The 15,905-nt window shown below is 35.0% G+C and overlaps 1 protein-coding gene across 1 annotated transcript; it reads right to left on the minus strand.

Moving 5' to 3' along the window:
• Nucleotides 1-1,255: 1,255 nt before the first annotated feature.
• nmur3 (neuromedin U receptor 3) lies at nucleotides 1,256-15,854 on the minus strand. The gene is made up of 4 exons (XM_044121939.1): nucleotides 15,807-15,854; nucleotides 10,553-10,786; nucleotides 8,109-9,030; nucleotides 1,256-2,650 (listed from the first exon to the last, which is right to left on the minus strand). Exons 3-4 carry the CDS (start codon nucleotides 8,947-8,949, stop codon nucleotides 2,220-2,222), a joined length of 1,272 nt encoding a protein of 423 aa, XP_043977874.1. The 5' UTR covers nucleotides 8,950-9,030; nucleotides 10,553-10,786; nucleotides 15,807-15,854; the 3' UTR covers nucleotides 1,256-2,219.
• Nucleotides 15,855-15,905: the final 51 nt, after the last annotated feature.

Consider the following 15,905-nt stretch of genomic DNA (forward strand, 5'->3'; position numbering starts at 1 on the left):
GTGTGAAATGATTGTAATTATTGGTAACAGAAAATGGATAGAGGAAGGACTTTATCATCTATATAAATGTATTCTCAGGAAGCAAAAAGGTCGAGAAGAAGTTTCTCCATTGTAAGTACTGTTGCCCAAGGATTTTGAAATAAAAGAATGTTTGAATTAAAGTGATATAAAACCCAACTTCAGAAGAGGAACAGAATGCAGTTTAAGTTGCAGCTACTGCAAAGAGTTTGAGTGGCATCTCTGAGGCAATTATTGTTTGTGAGCATAAAGTTTTTAAGTAAAAGTTCTTGATTTTGACTTTTCATGTGTTTTTACATTTAGAATGTACTTCTCTCTCTATAGCTACATTTATTTCTATGACAATAATTGGCAAACATTTAAAAGTCCCAACACTATAGTAAGGTTAAAGACTCTAATAAATTAAGAACTTATTGTATGGCTATGCAGATCATTGTGGTAGATAGCAGAATTTGTATTTCAAATTATAGTTTTTGTTCCAAGTGGTCATTTGCCACTGTGGTGAATTACAGAGCCAACAAGCCTCACAACTGGCCTTTTAAATCCCTCCATAGGGTGCCAGTTTGTTAAGTTTTAAAATTTTTGGTTTCAGACAGAATTTCTCCTGACATCTTCCTGGATAAATTATCAAAGAAACATTGACTTTATGAACTTAAGCTAGAGTTCATAAAGTCACTTTTTTGGGTGGAAATTGTGTTATGCAATTATGTTTATGCTTAAAATTCTTGCAAATTTTGGCTACATTCTTGGTACCTTTGCTCTCACTTGATGTATTTCACGTTTCTTGGTTATTGTCATGGAAATGAATATAGGCACTGTGAGGTACAAGCTTGAAAACAACTAACAAGGAAAACCTGTATAAATAATAACAAATGTCTTTTAATATACCAACAGAAGAGGGAAGGATCACTTCATATCATGATGTCATGTCAGTGTAAAATGTAATAAGATGAGATTGAGTTACACATTTATTATTACACCTAACCCTTAACTGCAACCTGCAGATCAAAAAATAGAAGCATTTGTTCAAACCTTTTCTTACTAGTATGGCTGTTTTGTATTTCATTCGGTCCCTTTCATATTAAGCACTGTTAGTTGTGCTGATGTATTTTCATTATTCCAGATTACAATATGAGAGGAAGTGACAAGGCCAGCTGAAATAATTCACAGCTCAACATGACCCCTTCTCTGAATTCATCAGCACATCCACAGCTCCTATTTTCTGTCTCTCCATCTAGTTCAGCCTCTGTCTGGCAAAGACAATAAGAGGGGCAGATGAAACAGAATTAACCTGACAGCTCTGCTTAATCCTGCAATATCTCATTTATTTGAACAGTTTGTTTTCTCTGACTAAAAAGCTTCGCGCTGGCTCTGTTAATGGCATCATTAACTGCCAACTGTTTCTTCAGAGTAGAAAGGTGGGGATTATACCACTTGTACACAATATCCTGCGTTCACTTTGTTCAGTGTGTTGACCAAGGTCATGATTGTTTGACCGTAAGAAGCTACCACAGGTTGTTGTTGTTGCTTTGTAGCACAGTCCTCTCTTGCACATGAGATGAGTACTTGTGAGAATAGCTTGAGAGATTCAAGGATGAAGATTGTAGTGACGCACAATTCTATGTTTTTTACAAGTCAATTTTATGACTGGACTTTTTGTATCTCTATCCCTTCAAAGCTCAAAACATATATGCATATACATATTTTTATATAGCTTCACAATAAGTGCCTAACAATTCCACAAAAGAATGAATGTTCAAGATTTGAGTCAAAATCAAAACGTTTGGAAAAAGATTGACCAATTCTTACCACATAAAGGCTGCTCGATACACAGCAGCTTATAAATATAATGTCAGCATTAATTTTCTTACCTTGGACTGTTACATTGTCGTTATCCAGATATGGGAACAAATCTTTTATGGTTTGTGTTGAGACAGGGTTTCATTGACATCAGCTTCACTAAATTAATGTAACTTTATTTGAATTTAAATCCAGTGTCTGTCCATCAGTTTCACAATCATTACTTAAAGTGTATTTTTAAATAATGGTTAAAGACTGCATTTACTATATCTTGAGGACAGTTTGATCATTTGCAAACTGGCATCTCAGTCTGTTTGTAAGAAAGAAAATAAATCAATTTCCCCAAATGTTCACCCATACGTTTACAATGTTCGTGCTAATTTCCAGATTTCAAACAAATCTCAGAAAACAGAGGTCTTGCAGTTAGTTTCCTTCACCACACATGGGAGGACAGCAGTTTTCATAGTCAAAGTCACACTAGGAGACAGCAAAGGGATGGAAGAACTTGAGTCTTTAATCTCATACTGGGTTCTTGAACATGACATGGAGGTGTCCATTAAAATCTTCGGGAATGGTGGGGAGTCTCTTACAGAGCTGTTGCCCTCTGAACGGGAGCACACCAGTTCCTGGAAGCACTCTCTAAATCGTGTGGACAGCAGACTATAGATGATAGGGTTTACTGCAGAGCTTAGGTAGAAGAAGATGCCAGACAGGATGTGGACGTACTGATAAACATTGTGCATCACGTCGGTCCACTGGCTGACTGAACTCCACAGAAGCCGCTCAATATGGAAGGGAGCCCAGCAGACTCCAAATACAGCCACAACAATTGCTGCAGGATCAAGCCAGACAGAGAGAAAGGTTGTGGTTATCCTTAAAGAATGCACTGCATTTCAAGGTATTAGTATCTGTTTAAATGGTTTGGGACATGAGAAAAATGTTTATCTGAGTCTTTTTCAATATATTTAAATACGAGTCATTGGCAACCTAGAGACAAATGCATCTATACTAGAAATCTTGATAAACAATGATTCATGGCAGAAAGAAATAATTATTATAAATTAAAACTCCCACATGAACCAATCTTTTAGGTTGTCTAATGTGTAACCTGAAAGCATTTATAATAATAATAATAATAATAATAATAATAATAAACACAGCTGTGTCTGAAGTGATAAACTTGCTTCCTGTTGTCTGAAAAGCAAATGTGACAAAAAATCAACAACAAAAAAGAAAATTCAGAAAGCCATTATACCTAAATTACAGCTCTTATTCACTCGCTCTTGCTGAGTGAACATTTGAGCCACCACCTACCACACATAAAAGAACAATTTGTCAATTCAAGAACCTTTTTACTGAAAAGTAAAAGGTTGTTGCTTATCAAATGTGGAAGGTTTTATTGTATGTGTTTTGTTTTGTTTTCAAAGTGGGATACTGTTTCCCTTTACATTTACAGCAATTTAGCTTGAGGCAGAAAACAAAAATACACACAAATGTTCTTAACACCTACATGATTTGACAATCTATTTATTGCCAGTTCTGAATATTTGTCTTTCACAGTGCTTAGGTCTTGTCGTTCTTGATGCTCCCTATCATTCCTCACCTTGTTGCCTATTTGTTAATCTCTTATAGGTCTCTCTCTCTAAAAGAGGCTTAGCAGATACAGAATAAATGTAGCTATTTATTGTGTGAATATGCAATCAGAATAACTTGTCGTAGGTGGCATCTAAATATACAGTTGAAAGTCCATATCTTAAATCATTTTTTCTCACTATTTGACATTAAATTAGATTAATATCAAAATAATTTCTATTCACTAAATGCCAGAGCAATGGGAACGATACATTTTACAATATTCTGTTCCAGATGTTTTTGTATCTGAATATAAATAAGGTAACAATGCCTTTTAACAATTTTGGAAAGTCAAAAGTTGATTAAACATTCTAAGCTTATGACATGGTAATTCATAACATTTTATGTAAAAACAGTAAACCTTAGATTTATGTTTTAAAGTAAAAACACCTCTCAGATGGAAATAAAAAAGTTAAAAATATGCAAGATGTCATGAATCAAATTGTGGGTCACAATAAGTCTGGTCCAACAGTTTCCAAATGCCCAAACGGGCCACTTTGTGCCCCAGAGATAAACATATCATCTTCTTTTTTTAAAGCCTATCTAGTGACAAGTGCTGTAAATTAGCTTTTGCAGTACTTGTCACTTGTCTCACTATGTCATAGTGAGACACACTGTGATGTAAACATGGGACTGCTGTTTTCTTTCAGTTTGCCTATGTCGCTGGTATGCCTACTAAATAAACTAATTAAATTAAATATTTTGTTGTAAAAACATCAGAACAAAAGCAAAATACCTTGTGAAGATGCTAGCTGAAGCTACTAAGAGAGTATTATTATCCATAGTGAAACAAACTGCATCATTCTGGAATGAAATGCAGCAGAGAGAGGAAGAAGCCATTACTCCAAAATTAACAAAAAAAAAAACAGACTACAATTTGCAAATGCACACAAGACGTTAATTTCTGGATAAAATTCAGGAGGATTGTTACATTTGGAGGAAAATGGGAGAACACACTATCCCACCTGTAAAGCACAGGGTAGAAGTATTATGTTGTGTGGTGTTTTGTTGCAGAGGGGACTAATTGGCTTCACAAAATAGTTGGGATAATGAGGATTATCTTAAAACATTTTCCACAAAGTTATGAATAAATGGGCCCTTTACATGGACAATGACTCTAAGAATACTGCCAATTTTGCAACAAAAAGACTTAAGGTCACCAGAGCCTGTTTTAGTGTGGTCATCAGGGCCTAATATTTGTTCCATAATTTTTGGGCATAGCTGAAAAGGTGTGTGTGCAAGGAAGCCAGTTTACAAACTTGACTCATGATACACAAGTTTCATCCAAAGAAATGGGCCATAGTTTCAGAAAAATATGTGAGACGCCACAGAAAAATCAAGAACAAATCGCCAGAGCAGGTGATTAACAGTCTAGGCTGTACATTGGTTAGTCATATGCTTTTGTTCTTGGTTTTGTAAACAGTTGCTCAATGAAGAAATGTATAGCTGCTTAGCATCACCACTAACCCATATAAGTTTAATGGTCCATTGGAAAAACAGCTAGTTGTCCAAACCTATCCATATTTATAGTCAGAGCAACAAGCAAAACACTGAAAACAAATGGGACTGAGACAGGGAGGGCAGGCAGAGGATCCAAATTTAACCTGCAGCTAAACACAAAGAGCAGGACATAAGATGGGAATGATCCATTTGTCTGTACGCTTCACACTTATTAGGCTTTATAGCAACGTGCTGTTGTCCTGGCAACAGGAGATTGTTTAGATTATTAACAGCATTTGTGTCAATGAGTGTGAGATTTGGTCAAAAATACTTTAAGTTTCTTTCCCCCACTGAGTACATGTTCCCAAATAAATGTTTTATTGTTCCAAACGTATTAGTGTAAAATTTCGTAACTGACTAAAATATATATCTATTAGAAAAATTAAAACATTTTTCAGCAGAAATGTATATTATTTTGCTGACGGTCAAATGCATTAACAACTTTAAGATCCTTCTTGTGGACAATGAAGAATTTCATTTAACTTAACTTCTTTTTATATTCAATCTTTACCTGAATACAGATAATAACGTCCCTTTCAACTGGCTTTGATTGTCAGGACACCATTTAGAAGTGCATAAAATAAAAAAAAATAAAAAAGTCACACACACACACATACAAAACTTTTAGTGTTGTTTATGGTCCTGTGTATATCCCTGTTTTAAATGAAAACCCATAAAGATCTACCTGTTTCAACATTTATGGAATAAAGTTTATGATTAATGCGTAAACAGCTGCATATTACAGGTACTGTCATAGCTTGTATTATTTTCTTTATGCATGTCGCTGTTTTTGGCCAACATACTACTTGGATATTGAAAAGAAAACAGGATATATTGATTTGATATATAAACTTCTCCATAAAAACCACAGCAGGGGGGGACATTTCTCCTCCATTGAAATGAAGTCCATATACGACTTGCAACCATTTTACATTAGGAAGTGACTGAATTATTATTAGTTTTCATCACCTTGGCAACCAAACAGAGGAGAATTTTGTTGCTTTTGGCAATGCTTCTACCATGTCCTGCACACTTATGTGTTTGTGATCATTTCTGTCAGTTTTCTCAGTCATTATTTGCATTTAAACATAAATTTAAATGATTGGAAATAAGTGAAATAAGTTGAAGAGAGGAGACTAACTGATCATTTCAGACCTGGAGGTTGTTTGATCATTTCACAAATGAAAGATTCCATTAGATGTTTATAATGAGATGTAAAACTTGAATGTTGTGATTTATCTGCTCAAGAGTTTCTTCCAACGAAGTGATGGTTATACCCACTGTAGGTTGCACAGCCAACAGGGCAAGATGATGATCTTCAAACTGAAATCCAATTTTAGCTTATAGGGACAGAAGCTTAAAGGAAGATTCAATCTTTTAATACATTTATTATTTGTGTGTGTGGAGGATGTGTCTCTTCCTGCATATTTTACTTCTAATAAGCTAAGACAAAACAACAGCAACTGTTGCTTAAATAGAGAATTACTATATTTGCTGTTTTAGTGTAGTAAATAAAGATTAAGCCTCAAAGGCAACCAGATTGCTTTCACACTTTCAGGAAATTGAAATTATATTTCTTAAATCACTTTTTATTCTTCTGCATCCTAACTTTTTATTTTGGTTGTAGAAGGAATGAAACTTTGCTCGTGTATTAATTTTTAAACACAATTTAAATTCTCACTATTTTGCTTTTATTTATTTAAAATAATAAATAAATAAATAAAATAAATAAATAAATAAATAAATAAATAAATAAATAAATAAATAAAATAATATTTATTTAAAATAATTTATTTTATTTAAACACTTTTTCGTAATATAGTTTTCTGAAATGTTGTGCATCGATAGTTGTTTGTATGTCTGAATTCTCAAGATCATGCTGAAACTTACAAAAATATACTTTAAACCAAGAATTACAGCCATTTTTTTCTTTATGTTATAGTGATATTGAAATACTTTTTATTTGTTTTTCACTAACAACAAAGCTCTAATGTAAAGAAACAGATTCAAATAAAAGATCTAACAAGTGTTTTGCAGCTTTTCCTATAGCATTAAACATTTATGACCAACATTCACATCTAAGATAGAAAAAATGATGTCAATTTTATAAATCTTTGTCCATATTAGAGTTGTTTTTTCTATCAGACATGCTTCACAGTTTCATTTCTCTAGGAGGGTAATCAATAAAGTAACACGTTTCTAGGAAAACTTGACAAGTGTTTTTTTTTTTTTTCTACAGACCCTTGCTTATGAGAAAAACTCCGACAGGAGCACGGATATAGAGATGTGTTGTAAAACTCCCACTGATGTTCTACACGTGCTTGAGATTATATTGGAATCTGTGGCTTGAGATAAAAGAACTTCTTGAGATAACAGACATTGAAATTAAGTACTTCTGGCATTTGTGGCAACTATTATTCACATTATGTTGAAAGATAAAATGACAAATAAAAATCAATTTAAAATGTTTCCAAAAAATTTAAACAAGACATTAAAGAGACAGTATGATGTGAAATCGAATTTTATGTTATTCCCTCACGCAAAACATGTTTGTTGCCTCCAATACTTCAGGCATATTTGAGAGATCAAAGTATTCTTTCATGCATGTTTGAGAAACAACATGCATGAAAGAATCCATGTTTGAGAAATCTTTTTATATCATGGCAGCCATTCAGTTGTGTAAAATGGCTGCCGCCGTTGAGGTGCAGCTCATCTTTGGAGCTGCAGTTTCCAAGTTTCTCAGCTTCCATCTCACAGAGCAGCCCCCCCACTCCCATCTCTCCCCACTCAGATCCAGACTAGTCAGCAGCAATTAGCAAAAACCTGGTGGAACTGCGTATTACTTCTCAGTACAACACTGGTAAACACTATGGCAAAAAGAATGAATAAAAGAGCAATGCAGTGATGACTTCCTGAAGACATAGTTTCAGAAAGGAAAAAGTGATTACAGACAGATGCCCAATTTCAAGGAGATAAATTACAAAGTCAATTTTCTTTTAAGTCACATTCGATTTTATTTTTATACCGAGTTTTACAGTTTCTTTATTGTACTGTGTGCCTGAAAAATACATAATACTGCCCTTTACAGGATAACCTTCCACACCAGTTTAAGGACTGTTGAGGATCCAGAACAACTGGTTCATATAAATTATACTCACAGAGCATCTTGATGACCTGTCCTCTGCGCCCATTCTCCCCACTGATCCTTCTCCTGGTGTTGCTGCAGCAGTTATTCCCCAGGTTCCTCCGGGCATACCGCCTTTCTCTACCCAGATGTATGCCCATCACAAGATAGAGCATGCTAATAATCATCATAGGAATGAAGTAGAAACACACAGTTGTGATTTGCATCACCAAATTATAGATCCAAATGGGCTTGACCACAGCACATATTGCTGACTCCTCCATTCTCTCAGGCAAGTAAAAGAGGCCATGAAGCGAAGTGTTAGGAACAGCACAGACCATCGACACTCCCCACACAATGGTGATGACACGTTTGGCATGCTGATTGGTTGAGAGGTATCGCGTTTTCAGTGGATGCACAACAGCGATGTACCTCTCCACGCTGAGTGCTGTGACATTGAGGATAGATGCGAAGCAAACTGTCTCAAAGAGGAAGGTTTTGAAGTAGCAGCCGCCCTCACCAAAGGGGAATGGATAGTTCTCCCACAGGTCGTAAATCTCCAACGGCATCGCAAACATCAGCACGAGGAGGTCCGACATAGCCAGGCTTACAAGGTAAAAGTTTGTGGGGTTACGCATCTTCTTGTGCTTTGCAATCACTGCACACGTCAGAAGATTTCCAGACAACCCGGTGAGGAAGATTAAAAGGTAAACTGTTGTTACAGGGAAAAAAAACGGGGATCGCTTGGGACCGAGGACTTCAAAAAGGTTGATTTCTGTAAACTGCTCAACAGTGTTGTTTCCTGAGCCATTGAATGGCATGCTAGTGTTGTAAAGTGGTGCAGACAAAGTGGAAGCCTGCAATGAAATCTCCATTTTAGAAAGGAGGGCTGGATAAATAATGGGAGGTGACAAAGATCCCTTCTCTTGCGTCTGGTTTAGTTCAACTACTGGGACCTGAGTTGAAAAGAAAAATATTTAAAAAAAAATCAAACATTTTTCTGAGGATGAACAAACCTGAGACAATGTTTACGATGGTCAAATATATCAACACATTCTCATGACTCGTCACATATTGACGAGTTGGGACGATTTGGGACTCAGAGTCACATATTGACGTGTCGGGTAACCCCTTTTCGTCAATAATTGACTATTTGGAAAGGTTCTCTCAGTGTCACATGTTGACGATTTGGGAAGGTTACCTCAACGTCACACGTTGACACATCAAGAAACCACTTTGCATCAATAATTGACGAGAAGGGTTCTCTCATTGAATGCTGTACCGCTCCCTACGCGTCTAAAACCGACGATCTGGATAGGGTTAGGGTAAAGGTTACGGTTAGGCTTAGGGTTGACCCCCTTGCGTCAATTTTTGACGCGAAGGGGGTACCCGCCGCATCAACATGTGACACTGAGGGAACCTGCAAAATCGAGTAGGGAGTGAGAATGGGTTGAATATTTACATATATTTCTACTTTCATTGTAATGTTTTCATGCCCCATTTTTTTGTCAGGGAAAACCATCATAATAAATCATCCTGGAAGAGGTAGTAATCCAACCAAACAATTTTTGCAGTGTTTAAATAATGCACCGATTAAAACAATTTGTGATCCAAAGAAGACAAACAAAAATAAAAAAAATTCCTACAAATGTTTAGGTATACAAGCTACTGATATTATTCAGCATTTAAAAAAGTGTAGAGTTATTAACTTTTCCTATTAATCTATACATTAATTATTTTTAAGCTTATTTGTGATAATATTATTCTGGTTGGCAACATATGATCTGCTATGTCTAAAACAAAACATTTGAGTCTGACTATTTGCATAAATGTAATAATAAAGATTGTTGACACCATTAGAATAACTCACACTTAAATTATACCTGCATTTCAAGTTTTGTATTATTGCAACTGCAATAATTGTATTATTGCAGTTGCAATAATACAGTTATTAAGCATGATAATAATGCTTAATAATTGTAAGATAACATGTAACATGCATTATTAAGCAACATGATTAAGCATGTTGCAAAAGAAACAGCAGACAGTGAACTAGCAGATTTCTTCATGTATTAGAAAATGTAGCTTTTAATGGGGTTGAGATCATTCTCATCAACCGTTTGAGGCTCAAAATAAATGCCATTACAAATGCAACGTGCTAATGACTTCTTCTGAAAGGTTAATTATGTTGCCTACATAGAGCAAATCTAAAATCGTCTGATGCAATGTGATATGTAGCATTTAAAAACCGGTTCTAAAATAATTCTCTATTTATGTGTAAAATCTTGAATAATGTAAAATAAAAGAGTAAAGCCTAAAGCGTCGGGTAATTAATGCAGTGAGCATATCAATAAATAATAATTATTATTATTTTTTTAAACAACAAAAAAAACATGCCCACTTTTATCTAATCACGTAAAGGTACGAATGTTTATCTACAAGGCATACAGAGCAGAAAATGTTTAAATAAATCCTCACCTTGATGTTGATCTGCAGGTCGCTTTTTACTGTGAACACGTTGTGCGGTCATGCTTGTAAATGGAGCAGCAGACGGAGCAAATAGTGCATGGATGGAAAAGTTGTTTCGTACGGTTCGGTTCCGTAGAGAAAGGAAAAGGCAGACCGAGGGTCCACACAGGGAGAGAACAGGATCTGCTCTGCAGCTGTGCTCCCCTTCAGAGAGAGAAATTACCTGGTGAAACAGAGGGGGAGCTGGAAGGAGCGGGGGAGAGAAAGTGATGAAGTCCAGAGTAAAATTATAATCACGGGACTGTAGAAAAAAACAATCAACAAAAATATCAATAATGCCCGCACATTCTGAACTCAAATACAGCGAAATGTTTTAATGACATCTTAAATTTACATTAAAAAATAAATGCCTCCTGAACAAACTTTTAATAAAAAACTTGATCGGTATACATTTAAGTGTAGGAACCCTATGAGCGGGGTTCTGTAATTTCGTCCACTTTGATGGAAAGAAAATGATAGCTTTCTCGTAATTATTAGACTGCCAAGTCCTAATTATAGCACGTTATCTCATAATTATGAGAAAGGGTCTCATAATTATAAAACATAATTAAGTTATAATTGCGTAATACTGTATGATAATGAAGAAATTTAAATAAATAAATAGAAGAATGAATATAATAATCCAACAATGTAGGACAGATGTATGCAACACCAAATGTAATGGCAATAATAATATTAACATATATATATATATATATATATATATATATATATATAATTTTGGGTTTTTTGTAGCCTATCCCTCAATATAAAAATAAAAAAAGTTATTGCAGTCCTTTTCATTGCATTTCATCAACATCACATGAACTTGGCTGTCAGCTACTACTACTTTATATGTCTACTGGAGCTAACTTACTGAATACTTAAAATCACTCCACAGAAGAAAGTTCAGGTGGGATATATCAGGGTTAGAAATCAATGAGCCATTTTCACCAAACACAGGGTTAGTTGGTCTCAGTGGTCTGTTTCACACAAATATTAAACAAATAAATTTTAACGTGCAAAATTTGATTTTGTGGATTTTGACTTCCATGTGGTATCAAGGCTAATTAGTATCATGACATATTGCCTGATTGCCTGAGCATAAGATCACATTTGAGGAATTATTAATATGCAGCTGTTCAAAATGACATTAACTTTACACTAGATGTCAGCAACAACCCAAATAATCTCCACCTACAAAAAAATAAATAAATAAAAATTGTTTTCCATTGAAGCTATGTGTAAAAAACATATTACGATGTACCAACATGCAAACTGGAAGTGTCACTGGCAGAATGTGCCTTTGCCTTAGAAGAGACCAACATTGGGCTTTGCAGCAACAAACACTTTGGGTGGGTTTGGTGTAATACATATGATAAATGTTTTCCCAAAGATAAACATGGTGCAGGATCTATAGTTTGTGGACTTGTTCATCTTCCAAAAGAATTTGAAACCTTATTAGTGTTCATGGCATCATCTACTTCTCATGTTGCTTGGGGGAAAAAAAAAAAAAAAAACAACCTAGCATTGGCTTGCCACTTTTAGTAGAATAGTTACATAACACACACAGCCAAATAAACACAACAAAGCTCTCCTGTCACAAAATTAAGCTGTCCTGTGGCTATCAGACCCTATAAAAAACTGCAATCTGGAAAACCGAGCTGAAGAGAAGAGTGCACATTTTTATCAGTGGTAAAAACTGTCACTGCACTTCAGAGGATTTCCTATCAAGATCACGATAAGAAGAAGAGGAGTGAAATGACTGATATTTTAGACTTAGGAGTTCAAAACGTTTCACCTGAGTGAATTAATTGAGTGATATAAAATCCCAAGGTGTGTAGGGGGTGCTGCAATAAAATGGAGCTGTGGAGAAAAAGTTTTATTGCAATGATGAGAGCTGTTGAAATGTCTGAAACTGTTAATATATATTGTGATGCTCTCTGGGTTTGTTTACATTTTTGAGGAAGTTTCTCTCCAAACACATATGAAAAACAGCACTACCAATGCAGTGTTTTTTGGATTTCTTCTGAGACATCATATAATAGACTTCTTGGCACAAGTTAACAAAAGAACAGACAATAGAAGTTTTTTTTTTTTTTACTTCTGACCTTTAATTAAATTCAAACTGACTGAAGTGCTTGCTTGCTTTTGTTGGTCGTTTAGGCTCCTGATTTGCAATTGAGATGTGTATAATTAAATATCACTAGATTTAAAGGTCATATGCAGCACCAGATTTATGGTTGAAAAGAAAAACAGATAAATGATATAAAAGGCATCATCTGATTTATATTTTGTAAATACGTGTCCTAAGCCAAAAGATCAAATATATTTTTTCAATCTGAAGTTTATTTGAGGCAACTGGATTTCTTGCTTAACCTTGGTAAAGAAATGTTGATATTTTAAGCAAAGCATAGGCCATGAAAACAGTTAGGAGCATAAGATATTATGTTCTGTCAAACCTTCATATGGCTCCAAAATGTAAAAATAAGCACAAGGAATAAATAATTCAATTTTAAAATTTGTGTAAAGAAAGTTTGATGCAGGCTGTCTGAGACAGTTTACGTCATGACATTCAGGAAAACATCAGTGGACATTTGGTTGACTGTCCTCTGAGTTAGAGTCACACAGAGCTGTTAAAAGCATCTCAAACCTAATCTCAATTTCCCTGCTGAAGCTCCCTGCACAGGGACCAGGCCATGTCTGGGCAAAAACTGCATCTATGATTCCTTTTAAAGGTTTACTATAGAGCAACCCTGGGGAAGACCCAGGACACGCTGGAGGGACTATGACTCTCGGCTGGCCTGGGAACGCCTTGGGATTCCCTCTCAAGAGCTGGAACAAGTGGCTGGAGAGAGGGAAGTCTGAGCCTTTCTTCTGAAGCTTATCTACAAGGCATACAGAGCAGGGTCGGGTTACCCCCGCGACCCGACCCTGGATAAAGCGGAAGAAAATGGATGGATGGATGGATGGATGGATGGATGGATGGATGGATGGAATATAGAGCACCCCAAAGGTCTGTTTCATGAATGAGTTTTCCTATCTTATTAGTCCTTTCAAAGCTGATTGAGAGGTCATAAAGAAAAGCCTTAAAGAATGATTTAAACCCCGCCTCCTCATTCTTACAACTGCACTGAGTTGCTCTTTAAACACGTCTTGTACTGTCTTGTTAAGTGGGACTTCCTTCTACTAAATAATCTCCTAAAATATTTTTTAAACTCAATTCAGGCATTATTAATGTTTTGGACTTCATGTGCTAAGTGTTGTAGGAACTACTTTCATTCATGGACCATAACATGGAGGGATTTGGCAGTTCTGGTCAGTTGAGCTTATTTAAGAAGAAGTAGAATTTATTCAACATATTAAAAAATATATTTGATGATGTGTGTTTTTGCACACTTAAGGTAAGATTTATTTTGTTTTAAATAACCATCATTTATTCACAGGTAAAATCTCTCAACAAGTTAAAAATCTTTTTTTCAATTGAAATCTGAAAAGATCTAAAAATCTGAAGAGGAGCTCTGCTAAAAGCTCAGATTGTACTCTTTATTTTTACTGCTTGCCAATTTAAATAAGCTGCAGATTTTTTTTCTCACGCACATAAATATATAAACCCGGTTTATATATTTATATTCATCGCTGTTCATTTTGTCGAATTAATTATATTCATGTTCATCCATTAATATGCAGTACCTGCTATGATTGGTTGCTGATGCCTCGTTATTCCATGTCAGATTTTCTGTTGTCCACAGACTGTTATAGTTCCTGCTGTACTCATCCCCAAAACATCAAATTATAACATATATATATGTATTATAATGTCTGTATGTAATTGTTGGAAAAACTTTGCTATGCTCCATCATCTGTTTGATGGATTTTATTGAGCCCTCAGTTATTATCAGCATTATTAAATTAGTTGTGCTCTCCCTCTGGCAGCAAAGATTACACAAATATAATGAATTGAAAAGCATTCCTTCATACATAAACATTAGGCTGCTCTGTCTCTAATGATTGTAATGAAGTTTGACATAAAGTGACCTCACACTGAGGCATATCAGGCACTCTATTCATCCTAACTCAAAACTGAGGCTTTTTTAAATTTCCTTTTTCATTTAAAAATGTCTGAAAAAATATTTCTTTAGCTATTATGGATCAGTTCTGTCTGCAGAAACTAAAAAGGTGTTTTTTGCTTAAATGTAACTTTATTTTATTGACAATTTATTTTTCACTGAATTTATTTAGTTTTTTCCTACAGTTTCAATTTTTCAGGATTTGCAGTTTTATTTTGATCTACACTGTACACTTGTAAGCTAAAGCAGTTTTAAATGAGGTGAAGATCACTGAGCCCCCTTTCTGAGATAACTATTTGAGGTCTTTCACACCTGCAGTGTACTCTCTGAAAGTGCAAGAAAACAAATTTGCAAAGACTTTTTGCCATTGCTCTACTCTCCTTCAACACTCAATTTCAAAAGAACATTCAACCTGTACTTAATGGATATCATTGTGGTCATTACCTTATTTGCATTTTTGGAAATGGAGCTGGATCTCCATTCAAATTTAGGTGATTTAGTTTCAAGCTTTTACTAGCATGAAGTAGACAGACAGAGAAACAGTAAGAGAAAAGAGAGATTTTAAGATAAAGCAGGCAACTGCCTCATGTCTGAAGGACCAGATCTAATAATGATGGTGACCCGTTACATTTAAATGTAACTTAACAAGTAGTTATCATGACAAGTTGAGTCTGCAGGAAGACTTTTCAGTATCTTATAATGTGAAAAGATAACTCTTCCCACAGACTGTTCAGTTTCATATTTACCTACTGTTCCACCTCCAGTAATTCTTCCAACATATTAATAGAAAAATCAGGTATGAGACATTTACTTTTCATCAGAATAACATATTGAACCCTTGTTGTTGATGCTTGACTTTTAGACTAATTGGAAGCACAAATAGTTTGTAGCACTTATTGATAGCAAATGAGATAAAATATCAAACAATAAAATCCATAAATCCTCTTTTTGTAAATGTTAATAAAATGTTACCTAATTCACATTTTATCGTTGTATTTTACCAGATTGATTCTGGACAAGAAAATATTACAAGAACAAGTTTCATATGGAGAGTTAGAGCAATATTTCACTTGAAAACAAACACATAGCTACAGGTAAGACTAAAGTGATTCTTTAGACATATATATTTAAGAATAATCTTTAATTTTACCTACATGTTTCATCAGACTGTCAGGAATATCAATGCTTTCAGTGGGGAGGAGTCTTTAGTTCAGAATGCTGAACTAGTGAATTGTGACAGGAATTAAAGAGGC

Source organism: Gambusia affinis, linkage group LG07 (genome assembly GCF_019740435.1).
Source record: "Gambusia affinis linkage group LG07, SWU_Gaff_1.0, whole genome shotgun sequence".
NCBI classification, from domain to species: Eukaryota; Metazoa; Chordata; class Actinopteri; order Cyprinodontiformes; family Poeciliidae; genus Gambusia; species Gambusia affinis.